Source organism: Xyrauchen texanus, chromosome 3 (genome assembly GCF_025860055.1).
Source record: "Xyrauchen texanus isolate HMW12.3.18 chromosome 3, RBS_HiC_50CHRs, whole genome shotgun sequence".
Classification (NCBI taxonomy): Eukaryota; Metazoa; Chordata; class Actinopteri; order Cypriniformes; family Catostomidae; genus Xyrauchen; species Xyrauchen texanus.
The window spans coordinates 7,254,461-7,271,339 of NC_068278.1; the positions used below are offsets into that span (position 1 = coordinate 7,254,461).

A 16,879-nucleotide genomic window follows, 5' to 3' on the forward strand; every position below is an offset into this window, starting at 1 on the left:
AACAAAAGAAGTACTGTATGTGAAATTGAATGTGGAAATCGACAGTAAAAAAAGGGACTTAAAAGTTGATCTACTTCTCACCCACACTTATCATGTTACTTCAGAAGACATGGATTTAACCACTGGAGTTGTATGGATTACATTTATGCTGCCTTCGTATGCTTTTTTGAGCCCCAATATTTTGGTACCCATTCACTTGCATTGTACTGAGCTGAAATATTTATCTAAAAATCTTTGTTTGTGTTCAGCAGAAGAAAGTGTGTAAATGATGAAAGAATTTTCATTTTTAGGTAAACTGTCCCTTTAATGCCTTGAATGTTTGTACATATGTAATAATTTTTGGTGTTTATTACTAATGAAGACATTAGAAGCAGATCCTTCAAGTCCTGTAAGTTATGAGGTGGAGCCGCTGTGGATCAGACTTGTTGGTTCAGCACATTGCACAGATGCTCAATTGGATTGAGATCTGGGAAATTTGGAGGCCAGGGCAATACTAAAATAAAAAACTCTTCATCATGTTCCTCAAACCATTCCCGAATGATGTGTGCAGTGTGGCAGGGCACATCATGCTGCTGAAAGATGCCACTGCCATTAGGGTAAACCATTGCCATGAAGGGGGGTACCTGGTCTGCAACAATGTTTTGGTGGGTGGCACGTGTCAAATTATCTTCCACATGAATAGCCAGACCCAGGGTTTCCCAGCAGAACATTGCCCAGAGCATCACACTCCCTCCCACTGCTTATCATCTTCCCATAATGCATCCTGTTGCCTTCACTTTCCCAGGTAAACGGCACACACGTACATGGCTGTCCAGGTGATGTAAAAGAAAACAGGACTCATTGGACCAGGCGAACTTCTTCCACTGCTGCAAGGTCCAGCACAGACACTTGCGTGCCCATTGTAGGTGCTTTCGACGGTGGACAGGGGTCAACATGGGAACTCTGATCAGTCTGCATCTATGGAGCCCCATATGCAGCAGGGTGGGATGCACTGTGTGCTGTGACACATTCCTCCCGTAACCTTCATTAAAATGTTTTGTGCAGCAGCAGACCTTTTGTCGGTTCGGACAGGATAGCCTTCCTTGCCTTTACGCATCGTTGGGCTTTTGGCACCAAACACCCTCTCGCCGATTTGTGGTTTGCCCCTCCTCGGACCACTGTTGGTAGGTATTCACCACTGCTGACCAGGAGCACTTGGCCATAACAATTTGGCCCTTGTCAAAGTCACTCAGGTCTTTACTCCTGCCTATTTCTCCTGACCAACTTATTGTTCGCTTTCCATCTAATCTACCTGGACTTTGACATATGGCGATGATCAACGTTATTCACGTCACCTGTGAGTGGTCATAATGTTTTGGCTTATCAGTGTATACACTCACTGAGCACTTTATTAGGAACACTATATTAATACTGGGTAGGGCCTCCCTTTGCTCCCAAAACAGGCTCAATACTTCATGGTATGGATTCCACAAGATGTTGAAAAAAATTATTTGAGATTCTGGGCAACGTTAACATGATTGCATCATGCAATTTCTACAGATTTGTCAGCTGCACATTCATGCCGCAAATCTTCTGTTCAACCACATCCCAAAGGTGTTCTATTGGATTCAGATCTGGTGACTGGGAAGGCCACTGAAGAACAGTGAACTCATTGTCATGTTCATGAAACCAGTTTGAGATGATTTTTGCTTTGTGACATGGTGCATCATGCTTGAAATATCCATTGGAAGATGGGTAAATTGTGGAAATGAATGGAAGCACATGGTCAGCAACAGTACTCAAATAGGGTGAGGCATTCAAGCGATGATTGATGGGTGTTAGCGGCCCATCCGTCTCAAGGATCGACATGTTGCACAATCTGAGATAATATTCTGCTCACTACAATTGTACAGAGTAGTTATCTAATGAGTTACTGTAGCCTTTCTGTCAGCTCAAACCAGTCTGGCCATTCTCTGTTGACCTCTCTCATCAACAATGCATTCCCGTCCACAGAACTGCCACTCACTGGGTGTTTTTTTTGTTTCTGGCACCATTCTGAGTAAATTCTAGAGTCTGTTGTGCTTGAAAATCCCAGGAGATCAGCAGTTACAGAAATTTTCAAACAAGCCGTCTTGCACCAACAATCATGCCACGGTCAAAATCACCGAGATCAAAATTTTTCCCCATTCTGATGGTTGTGTGAAAATTAACTGAAGATTGATGATTTTATGCACTGCACTGCTGCCACACAATTGGCTGATTAGATAATCACATGGATGATCCTTGGTGCAAGTTGGTTCCATATGATTGATTTTGTTGTTACTGCCATAAAAAACGAATAGCCTTATTTGGATAAACAGGCACTCCATTAGAATCTGCTTCTCTTGGGTAATACATTTGGTAAACACATAGGCCTACTGCATTTAGTCTTGATCTACATGCACAGAAAATGCTTGGAGGTCGATTGTTATTTCATGAGCATTGTTAACTGTTATGATGAAGACCACTTGTTGTAGGTTAGTGTATTTCACTTTCCAACAGGATTCCAAGTATTTTTTATTAATGTTTTTTCTTTTGTGCTGCACGATTTGAGGCACGGCCCGGGTTACAGACAGTCTGAGAGTGCAGTCTACTACCGTTCCCGTGGGAAAGTTACACTAGTTCACTGAAAAGTGAGGGAGCACACGTCCATCTCTGCGTGGTTCTATTCTTATTATGGTTCTTTTGACACATCTCGTTAACACCAAACGTGTGTCGGTGAACCAAACGTATGTACTGGACAAACGACCTAAGACTTCACACGTTGATAACTTGAGACAATGCGGAAAGGGTCGACCTAACCCCCTCCTGATTGTTATATATTTGTGGTTGCGTATTAGTTTTAGCATTTGGCTTTTTGGCCAATCAGTAATAATTATGTTCTTTATTTTTTGCTAATGTGTTAAATTTTAAAATTGACGTTGCACCTAAGGATTTAAAATAGTCTACTCGATTTGCCCAATTGACTCTAATACGTAACAAGGCTCTGTTTTCACGTAAATGGACAATATCAAGCTAAATGTTTTTTTTTTTTTTTTTTTTAAATGGTTGTGTAAACATTTACAATTCGACAATAACCTACAGGTAAGTTCATGAGTGCTATGATGGGAACCAGCAACTAACCGCACTCTCCTAGTAACACGGACTGCTTAGACACCTCACTTCTTTTTTATTATCTGTCAAAATGTGTACATTATTAACCAAGCATGAAGGTTCCCACGCTACTCTCCAATAAACACGAGAGTGCATGGGATGCAGCCTGCGTTCACACATAGTCTTCATTTCCATCACTTTGGTGGTACTTTTGGTGAACGGTCATTTATATAGTTGTCCATCAAGTCAAAAAGGCAATGTTACCTTGTCCTTGAGTATAAAAGTTATGGAAACATTTTCTTCTTCCAACTTTTCAAAATCGAAAGTTTCACAAATTTGTTTTTGCCTGCCTTTTACTCAGTGACACGCAATGTATCTTGATTTGCACATTAAAGCCAAAGACTAAAGCAAATGGCACGCGTACGACCATTAAGTGTGATGTAGCCAACCAAAGGGTCTACTTGTTTGCTCACATGTGAATGAGAATGGCGTTGGTTCATGAATGGAGACATGGCTGCTTCGGGTGATATATGCATAGCCGACTTCTATTTGCGTATTTACATTATTAAAATATGTTTTATGCCATCGTCGGGCTGGTTTGTCATTTAAGATTGATTTCATTTAAGTAAACACGTTTGTAAAGAGGAAAACCCTTTAGAAAATGCACGTTTAAGCGTGCCTTGCTTTCTTTTGTGATGTCACATCATGGGCATATTACTATTTGTATATTTGTGTATTCTCAACAGGTACATTCAAGGTGCTATGATGGGAACCAGGGTTTAACCACGCTCTCCCGGTAACACTGACCGCTTACACCTCACCCTGTAGGCCTACCACGAGGTTTTATTACCTGTCAGAATTTGTACATTATCAACCGAGCACACAGACGGTTCCCACGCTAATCTCCAATAAACACGTAAGTGAATGGGAAAATGCAGTATGCTATAGAGTATCCTACATTCACATATGGTTTCTATTTTCATCACTTTGGTGGGACGGGTGATTAGCCATTAATTGCCGTCTTATCAAAGTTATTTACTCTGAGTAGCCTTATGAAGTCATGGGGACGTCATTTCTAAACTTTAAAATGAGACGTTCCCGGCCATTGCCCCACACCAGAAGATGTTCCGGGATTTATGGTTGGAAACATGTTGGGTTGGTATGCCGGTTGATGTCCCCATCGGGGCATAAGGCTCAATTGATTTGATTTTCTTACAAAAACACAAAATAGCATCAAAAACTACCACAGTACTTTACTAAACACCTGTTTGTCACGAACCGCAAACATTTCCTGATCAATGAGACTATTGCGTGCAATACCTAAAGGGTGATTTTGAGGCAATTTGATCTAATATTTAATCATTTTTAAAATGTTGTACATTTTTGTAGCTGATGAATATCCTGGAAATTATCACATTTATTTTGAAAAAATAAATCTTATTTGTCATTTTCCTTTTTGTTTAAAGTAATTAGAATTAAATCAAAAGTTTTTTAATAGCTAACTGTTCAACAAGTGAAAGAATAGCATTTGGGGTAAAAAGCCCCCCGGTTGCAGGGGCTAAAGGCTAAAGTGTTTTTTTTTCAAGTGCAGGGAATAGATTTGTTATAAAACTACAAATAAAATGTTCAAAGTGGGCTAACTGATAAAGTCACAATGGAGATTCATTTGTTTATTTATCAATATCAATGTGATTGAATTGGACAAGAAATGATGCACCCTTTTCTGAAGTGGTATTTTGAGTAAGCATTATCTTAATTTGTTACTAGTATCTTGCTGTCTCATAAGTCTCTGCATAAGTTGACAAATTGTGCCCTATAACTATTACCCCGAACTGCCTTGGGGACCTTTTACCCCAAGTGAGGCAGTGTTTTATCCCAGCTGTGGGGTAAAATGCTCCCTTGCCACCTTTTTTAAACAGAATTAAAATATAAAACAACCTTCTGATGTTATTTTTTTCTCTCGCACAAATTATGTTGCTTCATCATTATTCAACAGTTTCTTAATTTTTTTGACAATTTGTGACCATAAAAAATGCTAAATTTTTTGTCCCATTGTACCAAAGATAATTAATTAGTATCCAAATTAATTTGCAACATTTTTAAAATGATTCAGACAAAAATACTTATTTGTCATTTTCATTTTCGTTCAAGGTTATTAAAGGTGCACTCAGTAACTTTTGTCTTTGTGTAATCTTGGACTTACACTGACACCTAGTGGCTTGGATGCAGCATAATTTAGAATCAATAGTTTTCAGTTTCAGATGCCGTTGTAGAAATGTAGTATTCACAGTCAGCCATGATTATTTTAATCAATGAGTGAAAGTGTCCAATAACAGGACGGTTACTGAGATTAAGTGAATTGTATTCGCTCATGTGATTCTAACATGGCAGACCCCATGTGCAGACTGCTCGAATAAAACAGGAGTGATATGATATGATATGACTGGAGTCTTCATTTTAATGTGAGTGGTCTTGATTTCCTACATATATTGCAAAATTACAATTCATGTCTTTAGGAGTTAAACTTTTTAATGATGAAAAAATATTACTGAATGAACCTTTAAATCACTCAGATTTTGGTCTGGATCCTTAGTGTTTGTTTTACGATCAAAAAAGCTTGTAACAAACATACGTTACCTTCTCTAAAATATCCAAGCTCTTTTCATAGACACATGCTCATGCACACGTGGAGCCTGTCTGCACACGCGTGTATTGTTCCCAGGTGTGAGGGTGCCACGCGTCCATCCATGTTGTAAGGAGGTGTGAACACACGTTCTCTCTCTCTCTCTCTCTCTCTCTCTCTCTCTCTCTCTCTCTCTCTCTCTCTCTCTCTCTCTCTCTCTCTCTGACCCCCTGATGTTTAACACCTTTAGAACCAACTGCAACTTTGTGCTTTAGAGCAAAACAAACTTAAAAATATCAAAAGGAAAAATAATACATATGCAATTATAGAATTGTAAAACCAAGTAATTTAGGTTCCGTATTGTATAACTCATAACATAACGGCAGATGCACTTTCCCCGTTTTATTACAAGCTACATATATGTTTTAACAGGCTATATTTTATAAAATGGTTTGTTCCGACTTGGATGAGTCGCGTCTGGAGCCTCTATAAAATGCCAACAAAACCACATCTGTGAACGCACATTCACGCAATAGGCCTATATATATATGCATTATATATGAGTATATATATAATGCAATTTTCTATATTGCTTAAAGAGACAACCGTAAAGAGCCTAGTTGCACTAATGAAGCAGCCTGACATGACATCGACGATACTTCCTATTTAGTGCACATTTACAAATCACTATATTTGTAAATGCGAATGAATGAACGAGTGAGCGGTTTCGGACACTCTTATATTCCTACTTGATGCAAGAACTGTTACTAATCTTATAATGAAGAACCACTTTAACGCACGATTCCCCGGTTTATTTATTCAATAGTCTATTAGTTTCAAGCTGCATTAATACAATATTCTGCGTTCAATACAAGTTAACACAATATTGATTACCACAAAAATTATTTTTACTTGTCTCTCCTTTTTTTTAATTTAATTTTTATTTTATTTTTTTTACAAAAAGCAAAAATCTGGTTCCCGTGAGCCACTTACAATGGAAGTGAATGGGGGCCAATCGGTTAAAGTTAAAATAGGCTACTCATGTTTTCAAAAGTATAACCACAAGGCATAAACAACATGTGTGTTAAACATTATTTTAGTGTGTTGAAATCGCTTATTAACATTTTTGTGTAAAGTTAAAGCCAATTTTACAACTTTGTTGCCATGACGATGTAAGAATGTCAAGAACCCCTAAAATGACAATGTAAATAACTTTACAGGTCAAATAATACAGGAGTTGTAACAGAAGAATTCATGTTGCCTAAGTGGTCATATAAAATCAAAAACTTCACATTTCTGCCTTTAAATCCTCCCAAAATTGGCCCCATTCACTTCCATTGTAAGTGCCTAACTATAACTTTGATTTCTGCCTTTTTTTTTAAAGAGTAATGTTGGTAATCAACATTATGCCACAAATGCTGTTGATTAAGCTTAACTTGTATTGAACCCGTATATTCCTTTAATCATGTGACACATGGGGACGATTACCTCTGATAAAAGTTTGCCAAGTTGATTCCTACAAAACAGGAACGAGAGAGTACAGCTAAGATACAGACAAATAGCCGTTGCGTTAAATTAGACACTGGAAGATAAAATGGGAGCGCTCACATTTTTGTTACTGTAAAGGATTTGTCTCACGACCGGCGCGTGGGCTATTGATATGCATATTCGCTCGTGCCCACGGAGGTCCAGGTGTTAAGCCGCGCGTGCCTTCAATCACTTTGATCTAAGGTTACTGAATGTCTTAAACGCAGACAGTATTAGCTAACTACTCTAAACTACTGAAACGTAAATAAAAAAAAGAAAGAAAAAAGTAGATAATGTTAAATATGTCGGCTTAAACATCATTCCAATTAGGCTACTCACCTAACAGGTAACATTCCAACAACATTGGCTAACATTATTTTAAGGTTCGGAACAAATGTTGTAAATAAAACGTTAATGGAACATCTTTAACCTTAAAGAATGGTCTTCGAACGTTAAGAAACCTGGACATTTTCATGTCACAATGTAACGTTTGGAAAATGTTTTATGGAACGTACATTTACTAGCTAGCTAATTACATCGTCTAACGCTTCAACTACTTGTATCCTTCTTTAATATTGAATGTGTATGGCCTATATCACAATTTATATCATAGTTACTTTTAATAATATAATATTAGAATGATAGGCTGTTCGTTTAGTTATTTTGTTGTTAGGCTTTTAGTTGTGAACAACTGGGTCCAATACCATATAGTAGCACCACAGGGATTGGTCTGTGACAGACAGTGGGCGTGGTTTGTTACACGGTTCGCCTAAATGCCTATAAATACCTGTGCTTAACCTCAACTTTCATTTCACAACTGTTTGCGTGAGCGAAGAGAGATTTTTCCAGCATACCTAATACAACGCTATTTGGATTTAAGCACTAAGCAATTTGTTGAAGTACATTGAAGTACAATGAAATTGCTTGGAGAGACTGAGAACATAAAAATGGACAGAAAGGTAAATATTCATTTCTATCTTTAAATCTGGAATTCTAACAAATATTGTAAACACTGAGCAGACTGGTGTGTATAGTGATACAAGTTAGTATAATCAGGATTGTCCACTGACCAATTCAATTTGTTTTTTCAGTTGTTAAAGCCTCAGGTAGAAAGACGAAGAAGAGAGAGGATGAATCGGAGTCTGGATAACCTGAGGACTCTACTAATGCAAGGCCCTGAGCACAATGTAAGAACACAGAACACTTCCCAAATCAATGACTCTCTGATAATGTCATCTTCTGGCTTTTATTGTCTACACATGCATGCTCTGAATAGGTTTGGAGCCTTTTCTGAATCCAACTTTCTTATTATTGCAGAGTTCTACCCAACGAAGAATGGAGAAAGCAGAAATCCTGGAGTACACTGTCCTCTTTTTGCAAAACTCTGTCACTCAGGCCAAGAAAGCAAAGGATGAGGAGGGACGAGAAAAACACCAGTTTATCGAAGGCTTCTCAACATGTCTTCAGAAAGCTGCCCGTTTCATGATAGATGAAGGTGAGGCTCGTGGAATGGAGGGTTCAATATCAGCCACACTGTGTCAACGCCTGAGCCAGCCCAGTGTGCCGGCCAACATCAAGCTGCCTGTCAGAATTCAGAACTCCTCCAGAATTCAGGTTCCAGGTTCAACTGTACAGCATGATCTGCATCTGCAGAAGCAGCAGCAGAATTCGGTTTGCAAACAAGGGCTTTCATCGGCTGGCAGGAACATTGTGGTTCCGTTCAGAAGCACAGAACCAAGCACGATGCAAAGTCATGGAAAAACACATACAGCAGCCCAGCCAACCTCCCAACACCAAGCACCAGTCAGTGAAACTGTCTGGAGACCTTGGCCTTAATAGAAATAAAGACATTTTAAGAGGAATGGACTCAGAATGCTGGGGCTTGTGTAATAATGTCATCTCTTCTAAATTAAGCTGTAGAGAGACATGTTTATTTCCAAAAACTGTTATTGTGTAATGATTTTATGATCTGACATAACAAATGTAAAACGTGTACATAGTGTATGATAAATGATGGCAATCTATTTTTGAAAACATTTTTTTTTTCTTTTTTGCATGATCTGTACTGAGTGTATGATCATTTAGAATACATAACTGATGTATGAATTTATCTATTTTGCACATTAATTTATTCATGCCATTCCATTTTATGCTCAGATATATAGTTGTATATTTTGGGGCTGAAACAAATACATTCCATCATTAAAATCTTAAAAAATTACCTTTCCATTTGTATGTATTTATTATCATTATTATTTAAATAGCATGTTTTCATTATTATTTAGCGTAATAAAATTTTGAAAGGCAAAAGGCGTGCCATGCTTTAACAATAAAGCTATTTAAGACGTTTGCTGCACGCGCCGAAGATTTGCAATCGTCTTTGATCCTCACATCCTTTGAAATGCGCGCTCCCAAATGTGACGCGCAAGTGTCAGCCTTTGAGGCGTCCCGAGATAATTTACACTTGCTGGCACACTTCCATACGACTCCTGTTCTAACACCTCTGGCTTCCTCTGTTCATTTGTCGGCGCATGCAAATAAATGCATAAATAGCCTAGGGTGCAAAAAGGCGCCACGTGCCATTATACATTTTGAAAGACGGCTACTTTTTACTAAACTTATCTATATGCTTCAAACCACAATGTTTCCAATCTGTTGTAATTATAGGCTATTTTATGTGTGTGTTTTTTAATATCCCATTACACACATAAAGTCTCCCGCGAGAACACTTCTTATGAGTAGGCTAGCCAAAAAAAAAAAAGAAAAAAAAAAAGAATGAGCATATTTTGACTGCTCTCGTGGTAACTATTTTGCGGTTAAAACTGCAGTTTCAATGGGTATCAGTATGATTTGCTCTTCTCTGGTGCACTTGAGCTTTAAAATGCTGGAGAGAGACTCCCAGACATCAGAGGGATGCTAATGATGGGACAAAAGGCTAAACTGTGACCCAGTTTAACACGTCATGGGCTTACAATTGTGGCTGGCAAGTGTCAAGTCGGCACGCGCGTTTCCATCCGTTCGAATCGGAGAAGCGCGACTTTTTGTACGCAATAAACTCTGTATTGGCCAGGGAACGAATGTCAGATGTATTTCCCACGCATTAGTATCACACTCTCAGGTTGTTCATATCAGTGAGTTATCAGCTCTCATTCGAAGCAGACCAACGTAAATAATAATAGTAATCTGGAATTGTAAAAAAAAAAACAACAACAACAAAACAATAGTTTACTCAAATTAAGCTTAAGTTTTTACTATTCTTACTCATTACATTACTTGAAATGTCACTTTTTGGAATCCTTACTGAAATATATTACGTTCTTTAAACATTTGGTCAAAACAACTTATGTAGAAAACAATTATAATTGGTATTTAAAAATGTATTTGAATTCTTATGACTATTTTTGTTGTTTTGCTGTAGCAATTCATTTTTTAATTTATTTTTATTAGTGTTGAGGGTGATTTTATTATTATTAGTTTTATTATTATATTTCTTCTTTACTCAACTGAACAAAAGTGCAGATGTATGTGCACTAAGAAGTACTGAATAGTACTCATATGTGCCATATGGCTAACAGAGTCCAGTCATAATTTCCCTTAGCCTACTGCATAAGTATGCTATAACCCAATTTAAATAATTAAATAAATACAACACTACTTTAATCATAGATGAGTCAGGTTTAATTGTAACTAGTTAACGTTACTTTAAAAATAAAGTTCAGTTTACTTGAGCCAAAGATGTACGTTTACAATTTGTGACGGCGGAGGGCGGGACCGCGGGTGTGTAAAATCATGAACTCGGCCCCGCCCTCCGACCTTGTCACTTTCAAGGCAGTTGGTTTGCATGTTTTTTCTAAGGTCATCTGATTAGATTTTCAAGTATGTTATTCATCAAGAAGGATGTATAATATTCCATACTGCTTTGTGAAGCACAAACAAACGAGAGTATTTGGGGTGAATTTGGAGCTTGCGGGGGGCTGAGTGACCTCAGAATGACCTATAAATATTCTTTTAATATCTAAAAAACCGAAGCAGCACAAACGAAAATTTTTACAGCACAAACCAGCACAAACGACAGAGACTATTTTGTAGACGTTTTGCGTTGGGTGGGGGGCCAACTTCACGCAGGTCCCTTTTATTCAATACTTTTTGCAACCTCCCTTTGCCAAGATAACAGCTCTGAGTCTTCTCCTATAATGCCTAATGAGGATGGAGAACACCTAGCAAGGGGTCTGAGACCATTCCACCATGCACACTCTACAAATTCAGAGGTCCATGTTGGTGGACTCTCTTCAGTTCACCCCACAAATTAGCTATGTGGTTCAGGTCAGGGGACTGGGATGGCCATGGCAGAACATTGATTTTGTGGTCAGTGAACTATTTTTGTGTTGATTTTGATGTGTGTTTTGGATCATTGTCCTGCCAGAAGATCCAACCACGGCCCATTGTGAGCTTTCTGAGTGAGGCAATCAGGTTTTTTTTATTTATTTTTTTAAAAACACCCCCACAACATTAAAGATCCACCACCATATTTAACGGTGGACATGAGGTGCTTTTCAATATGGCTACCTCTCCGTGTGCGCCAAAACTCATCAGTGTTTGCTGCCAAAATGCTCTATTTCTGTTTCATCTGACCGTAGAACCCTAAAGATCCAGTAGTGTCTGGCAAACTGAAGATGCTTGAGTTTATTGATGGATGAGAGCAGAGGCTTTTTTTCTTGAAACTCTCCCAAACTTCTTGTGGTGATGTAGGGGATGTCTGATTGTAGTTTTGGAAACTTTCTGACCTCAAGACCCAACTAATTTCTGCAATTCTCCAGCGGATATCCTTAAAGATTCTTCGGCCACTAGAACCATCCTCCTCACCGTATATGGAGATGATATAGACACACGTCCTTTTCCAGGCCTTAAGATTTCTTAAGATCTCCAGTTGATTGGAAATTTTCTTATAGCCACTTTCCATTTTGTGAAGCTCAACAATCTTTTGCCGCACATCAGAAATATATTCTTTTATCTAACCCACTGTGATTGATGATTATGGGAATTTTTCCCTTAATTTTTGTTACCTCATATTTATACCCATGTGAAACAGGAAGTCATGTTCCTAGTCACCCAGGTGCACTAAAAAATATAAAATATGAATGGGAATATACTTCAGATATATTTTACTAGGGGTGCAAATAATTGTGGTAAACATGTTTTGGAGAAAAATATTTATTTCATAATTAGATATTTCCCCTCTTTCAATTGGTTTACTTCAATTAAAGTTGAGATTTTTGTAAATATTTTGAATGAACGATCAAAAGGATAAGCAATAATGACATTTTTCACAGCCTTCTTTGCCAATATTTTTGCTTAAAAGATTTAGTACCCATTCACTTGTATTGTATGGACCTACAGAGCTGAAATATTCTTCTAAAATGAAAGTCATCCACATCTGGGATGGCATGAGGGTGAGTAAATGAGATGAACTATGGGTGAACTATACCTTTAATAGAACCCATAGAACTGGACATCCATCACTACAATTTCTAGAAAATGATTAAATAAAACAACTGTAATTGGTCCATCCGGTCCATCTCTGCCAGCGCTGAGAAAAACAACCATGTGACCACACGCTTATTCAACTTTGCTTCAGCAGTATTTGGATGACAATGGCTTGCTCGAAACACTATAATAAAACAAAATGATATACTATGCTTTCTCTGAAATAAAGAACTTTAGAATTGCAGTTAGCATCAATGTAAACTTGAATGCGGTCCAAATGAGCACAGCAGTTTCCGCCCACCTTTTCAGCCATCTTGGTCCCAGAAGTATTTTTCCAATTCATTTCTTACATAGGGATTTAATTAAATCGTTCATTCTAAGTCATGATCCAAATCAACCAGCTCTGATGTAAATAAATTTTAATTTGAAGCAAAAAACTAATTGAAAATAAAAAAGGCTGTGTAGTTAATGTCTTTAAAGACAGAATGAACTACAATCTCACGAAGCAGTACGAATTACTTTAAAACTAAAACTATTGATTATAAGTTGTTGATTATAAGCATGAAAACAATATCTATTTTGATATTGACTATTATATTGATTTACAAATATATAACGGGTTGAGATTGTAGGGAGACTAATTTGCATCATTCACAGGTCATACAAGTGGACGGCCGCAGTAGTGCTTGTTTGGTGCGCTTCGTTGGCCGTGATTCTCTGGTTGGATATACCATCGCTTAATCTCGGAGCTCTGACTGTGAAGCTCTAGTATTTAGCTTTTCAGGCCATTTAACTACCCCTAGATATAGAAACCATTGTTTCTCATAGGCCACAGTTATTAGCCGACAGCATTTGCTACCCAATGGTTGCAACAGACCACTTCATGCAAACTGCCATTCTACTGCTCTTAGTTAATTTAGTGCAACTGCAATGCTAGTCCTCCCAGCAAACTACGCATGTTGTATAGGGCCCATTGAGCCGCCAGAGGGCCCCCATGCTGTCAAAGAAGTTAGAAGTACTGTAGACAAGTAGCCTTCTGGTATTTGTGATGCAGGCTGAATTTGAAATGAAATTTTATTTAATGTGTTCGCAGGCGTGGCTCGTCTATATGGGCAGGTAAGGCAGAGCCCCACCTAAAATATTAATCCCATTGAAAACAGATCCATACTATAAACTGCCAATAATGTCATTTGTTTGCCTGTAAATTTGTTCAGAATGCTGACATAATTTAAAAGCAGGCCTTGTATACGTTTTTATTCTATTTTTAAGTCGTGATGTAGCTGAAAGCTCCGTTACACTGTGTTTGACATACAATACATAGGAACATGTGGGGCAGAGAATCTGCTGCACTCCCGAACTCAACAGCGCCTCTCTGTTTATCCAATGGAAATCTTTGGGGCTAGGGATGGGTGATCCGATACCATGTACTTTAAGGCCAGAATCGCCAATATCGATACCAATACTGATACCTCTAATGAATATAATTTTTACGAATTCTTTGGATAAAATGTTTAACTTAAATTATTACTTAATTTTTGTATATATTTATAGGTCTAAGCAGAAAATGATTAGGCTGCTTTGTTTACCATTTAAAAATGTGTAAGTATAAGCAACATATAAAACCACAAAATTAACCCTAGATATTATTATATGGCTACTATTACTAAACCATGTTACCATATGGATACTACAGTAATGCTGTAGTAAAACCATGGTTAATTTGATTTTTTTAAAAAATGCTTACTGCCCAAAAAAAAAAGAAAAAAACTTTTACTTCAGTCGTGGTTACTAGTCATGGTTAATAAAATATTACTACAGTAAATCTAGTTTTCATAAGGGTATCATTTATTAAAGAGGATTAAAGATCATTGCCAATGTTTTAACATCTGAATTTAAATAAACCTGTATAAATGGTCACACAAGCCCATTATACATTATAATACATGTCATGTCTAGGTTTGTAATTACTTGGTGTGAATAACTTCAGATGCTGTTTTTCCTGTCATTACCTCAAGAAAGCACTGCTCCCTCTTTGAACAAGCGCTTTGACTGAAAGGGTGAGAGCTGTCTGTGAATAATGTATTTAAGCATTTCTGACCGTCACGATGAGCGGAAGAAAAAACAGTTCCGGTGCCATGCAACAATTCGCTCATATCATTATTATGTTCCACTTCGAAGCTTATGAGATGCATTAATATTCATGTTAACTAAATAATACGATCAAAGGTTACAAAAACCCCATTCAGAATCAATATTTTAATGTGAGGATACCACGTCAGTATCGATAGGGTAGAGCAGAGCCATATATAGAGAGAGTTGCAACAACTCCATTGACTCCAATGGAATGTTTTTTTTTTTTTTCAGCAATGGCGGCTCGTGGAGCCTCTCAATAGTTCCCGGAAGTAGCAGCAAACACATGCCGCGCCGTAAAGATGCAGCAGAACAAACCGTTTGCGACGCACTTTTAAAAGGTGAGACGTTTAAAGAATAATACTATCTTATTCTGTATATTATCAGTACATCTAAATAAAAATAACTTGTAAATTAAAACCTTATAGTTGAGTATTACTCATTAAATTAGGAGATAAGGGATGTTATCGGATAACTAACAGATTAGGCAAGGATTGGAGCTGGATAAAGTTAGTAACGAACACCCTATTAATTGTAAAATCTGTTCTCTTGATTCAGTTTCATCCATCGTTTAAAAAAAACGATGTAAAATGTAAAATAACTGTTTTCTATTTTAATGTATTTTAAAATGTAATTTACTCCTGTGATGCCAAGCTGAATTTTCAGCCTCATTACTTTTGAATGGCAGTTTATATACGAGTATGCTTAAGTTGTTTTAAAGCTGAATATATTGTGTATATGAATAAGTATTGTAAGAATTATACATTAGATATATAATATTTATAATACATAAATAATTATATTACTATATATAGAATTGTAACAATTGTAAACAATAAGCTTCATTTCACAAAATTTTACATTTACCTAACTGCTGCTAATAGTTAATAGTTCATTGACCAATTGTGTGGTGCGAGCTGGAAATCACCTGTCACCAGCCTGTCTCTGTACTATCTGAAAAGTCATAAATATGACATTAGTTACCATGAGATTAGTGAAAACAATGAACATGAGGTAACATAAAAAGGCAACAGAAACCCTAGCCTGAAATAAGTTGAGGCAAATAACGGTAAGCTGAACACTAATCCTCAAATATTAGCTGATTTGATCTTTAAAAAACAACATCGCTGTAACAACATACTCATGCTACATACATATGTCGGTGTGTTACATAAATATATAAAATAAATGCATTTATTGACTACTAATTACCAGAAATCGCAGTTCTGTCACTCTACTCTAACAGTTTGAAATGCCCGCCAAAGCACTTCCCGGAACTATCTGAAGTCTACGTGAATCACGTGACGTCGATCAAGCATTTATCCACTGGGATAAAACGTACCTCACCTGTTTTTACCAAAATAACCACTAGAGGGAGTCATGATACATTTTTACTGTTGCTATGCACTACGTTGAAAACGGGGATATACAAATCTCCATGCAGAAGCTGACACCAGCGACGTATTTGAAGAGAAGAGGTGCTATAATTTTCAGATATTAGTAAACAAGTGTTTAAGAGAATATTGTTCTGCAGGATATCACAGTGATGTTATAAGAAATGTAATTATATTTAAAAAATTAAACTATTAAAAAAAAAAAGTCATATCTTGTGGAGTAAAACGCCCCCTGGCGCTGAGGGGGCATAGTTTCTCTCTATCATAATTACTATAATAACATATTTATGTCTATCAAATCCTTAATGCAGTAATAGGTGGTAAAATCTAAATATTTGAACAAAACATGAAAAAATTACCTCAAGTAAACATAAGCTAGCTAGCTTGCTAGCACAGTTAGCTCACTGATGGAAGGTGGTTAGGTGACCCAATGATAAAACATAGTGGCTTTTAATGCATTTATTGAATATATTTCCCTACATATATAATAATTTATAATTTTAATATTTATTTAGGGTTTCTGTTTGTCTTGATGATAGTGGTGAACAAATAAATCAATTATCAACCCGATATAGGCAGTGTAGAAATTTCAACCTGATATAGCCTATAT

General features: G+C 37.2%; 1 protein-coding gene across 1 annotated transcript; it reads left to right on the forward strand.

Annotated features, from left to right (window-relative positions):
- The first annotated feature begins 8,175 nt into the window (after positions 1 to 8,175).
- Positions 8,176 to 9,097, forward strand: her7 (hairy and enhancer of split related-7). The gene is made up of 3 exons (XM_052094196.1): positions 8,176 to 8,220; positions 8,353 to 8,448; positions 8,579 to 9,097. The coding sequence occupies exons 1-3, from the start codon at positions 8,176 to 8,178 to the stop codon at positions 9,095 to 9,097; spliced, it is 660 nt and encodes a 219-aa protein (XP_051950156.1).
- Positions 9,098 to 16,879: the final 7,782 nt, after the last annotated feature.